The sequence below is a fragment of the Zingiber officinale genome, unplaced genomic scaffold (genome assembly GCF_018446385.1).
Source record: "Zingiber officinale cultivar Zhangliang unplaced genomic scaffold, Zo_v1.1 ctg228, whole genome shotgun sequence".
NCBI lineage: Eukaryota > Viridiplantae > Streptophyta > Magnoliopsida > Zingiberales > Zingiberaceae > Zingiber > Zingiber officinale.
Genome location: NW_024589903.1, coordinates 10,847 through 12,452, shown reverse-complemented (window position 1 = coordinate 12,452; position 1,606 = coordinate 10,847). Strand labels below are relative to the sequence as shown.

At 41.7% G+C, this 1,606-nt stretch overlaps 1 protein-coding gene across 1 annotated transcript; it reads left to right on the top strand.

The window, feature by feature from the left end:
- Positions 1-261: 261 nt before the first annotated feature.
- On the top strand, positions 262-1,338 carry LOC122036963 (probable peroxygenase 4; the record flags this gene model as incomplete). Its single annotated transcript, XM_042596391.1, has 5 exons — positions 262-373; positions 441-529; positions 656-750; positions 882-1,007; positions 1,094-1,338. Coding segments are annotated over 5 exons (573 nt in total), but the record flags the coding sequence as incomplete, so codon positions are not given.
- Positions 1,339-1,606: the final 268 nt, after the last annotated feature.

Sequence of the window (1,606 nt, the reverse complement as noted above, 5' to 3'; positions counted from 1 at the left end):
TGTGAACTTGAATCGGATTGAGTAGCTTCCACGAAAGTCATAATCCCAAAATATAATGAAATTTTAAAACAATTTCGTGTCAGGAAATTATACGTCGACAGCATTTACTGCTGTGATCATGTATTTAATCGCATCGATCCTCCTCCTCCTCTTTGCGCAATCGATGGCGTCGTCTTCTCTTTCCACAGGCAAGCAAGATTTCTCACTCCCTTGTAAAAACAATATCCGGCCAACTGAAAGAAGGTGACGCCTTTTTGTTTGGTTCCAGGCAGCGCAGGCGAGGGGGAGGCGGACCTGACGCCGCTGCAGAAGCACGTCGCCTTCTTCGACAGGAACAACGACGGCGTCATCTACCCGTTCGAGACCTACCAAGGTTCCATATCTCACTGTCTTTCTCTGTGCCTTTGTCGGTGGATTGATCGTAGCTGTCGGACATGCAGGATTTCGGGCGATTGGCTCCGGCGTGGCTTTGTCTGCTGCCAGCGCTGCTTTCATCCATGGCTTCCTCAGCGCCAAAACTTGCCCCCCTGTGAGTGGATCAAGTAGTTTTTTTTTTGTGTGTTTATCAAAGAAATTGTGGAAGGACTGATCATTTAAAATACTGGTTCCTTTCTAGTTGATCATCTTGATTATATTGAATGTTTGTTCAATGTAGGGTAAATCTCCGCTTCCTTCTTTGCCAATCTACGTGGAGAACATTCAGAGAGGCAAACATGGAAGTGACTCTGGGGTCTATGACACCGAGGGGAGGTACGTACCATTTACATTTTTCCTACTGAGAACTTGAACATGGATGGCTAAATCTTGTCCTAAATTTTATCTCCTTGCTGCTGAATCTTTCCTTTGCATTTTTGTTGGATTTGCATGGGTATTAAATTTAGGTTCGTGGTCTCCAAATTCGAAGAGATATTTAAGAAGCATGCCAAGACAAACCCTGAAGCAATATCATCAGAGGAGTTGAAGGAGATGCTCCAGGCGAACGGGGAGCCCAATGACATCAAAGGGAGGTAGGTTTCAGCTTTAACGGAGTGGAACAAACTGAAGATTTTATCTGATAACTGAAAATTCATTCTCGTGTTGGGAATTTGTCTAGGTTGGCGAGCCGGACAGAATGGCAACTGCTTTATAATAGGGGCAAAGATAAAGAAGGATTCCTGCACAAGGATACCATACAAGCTATTTATGATGGAAGCCTCTTTTACCAGTGGGAGAAGGAGACGCAATCTTCAGTGAAGAAAGCATGATGGTCTGATAGCTCTGTAATCTGGATTTCATGGATTCTATAGTTTCATATGAATTTTAAAATAAATTATTGGATAATTATGTTTTAGAATGCTACTGGAATTCTTAATGCACAATCAAGTGTTGTATCCACTCGTTCACAGTGCAAAAGGGCTGCTATTGATGGACGCAAAATAGTAGTGAAATAGAAGGAATAAAATGTTTCTTGAACACGAATGTTTTGTTCTCAATCTACAAACAAAATCATATAATAATACATCACAGATGTATGTACATTTTTAACATCTCTGTGAAACTATATCTGTACAGTGTTTGATTCAGAAATACAAATTACAGCAGTGGTTTTTACTAGGAGCCGAGCCAA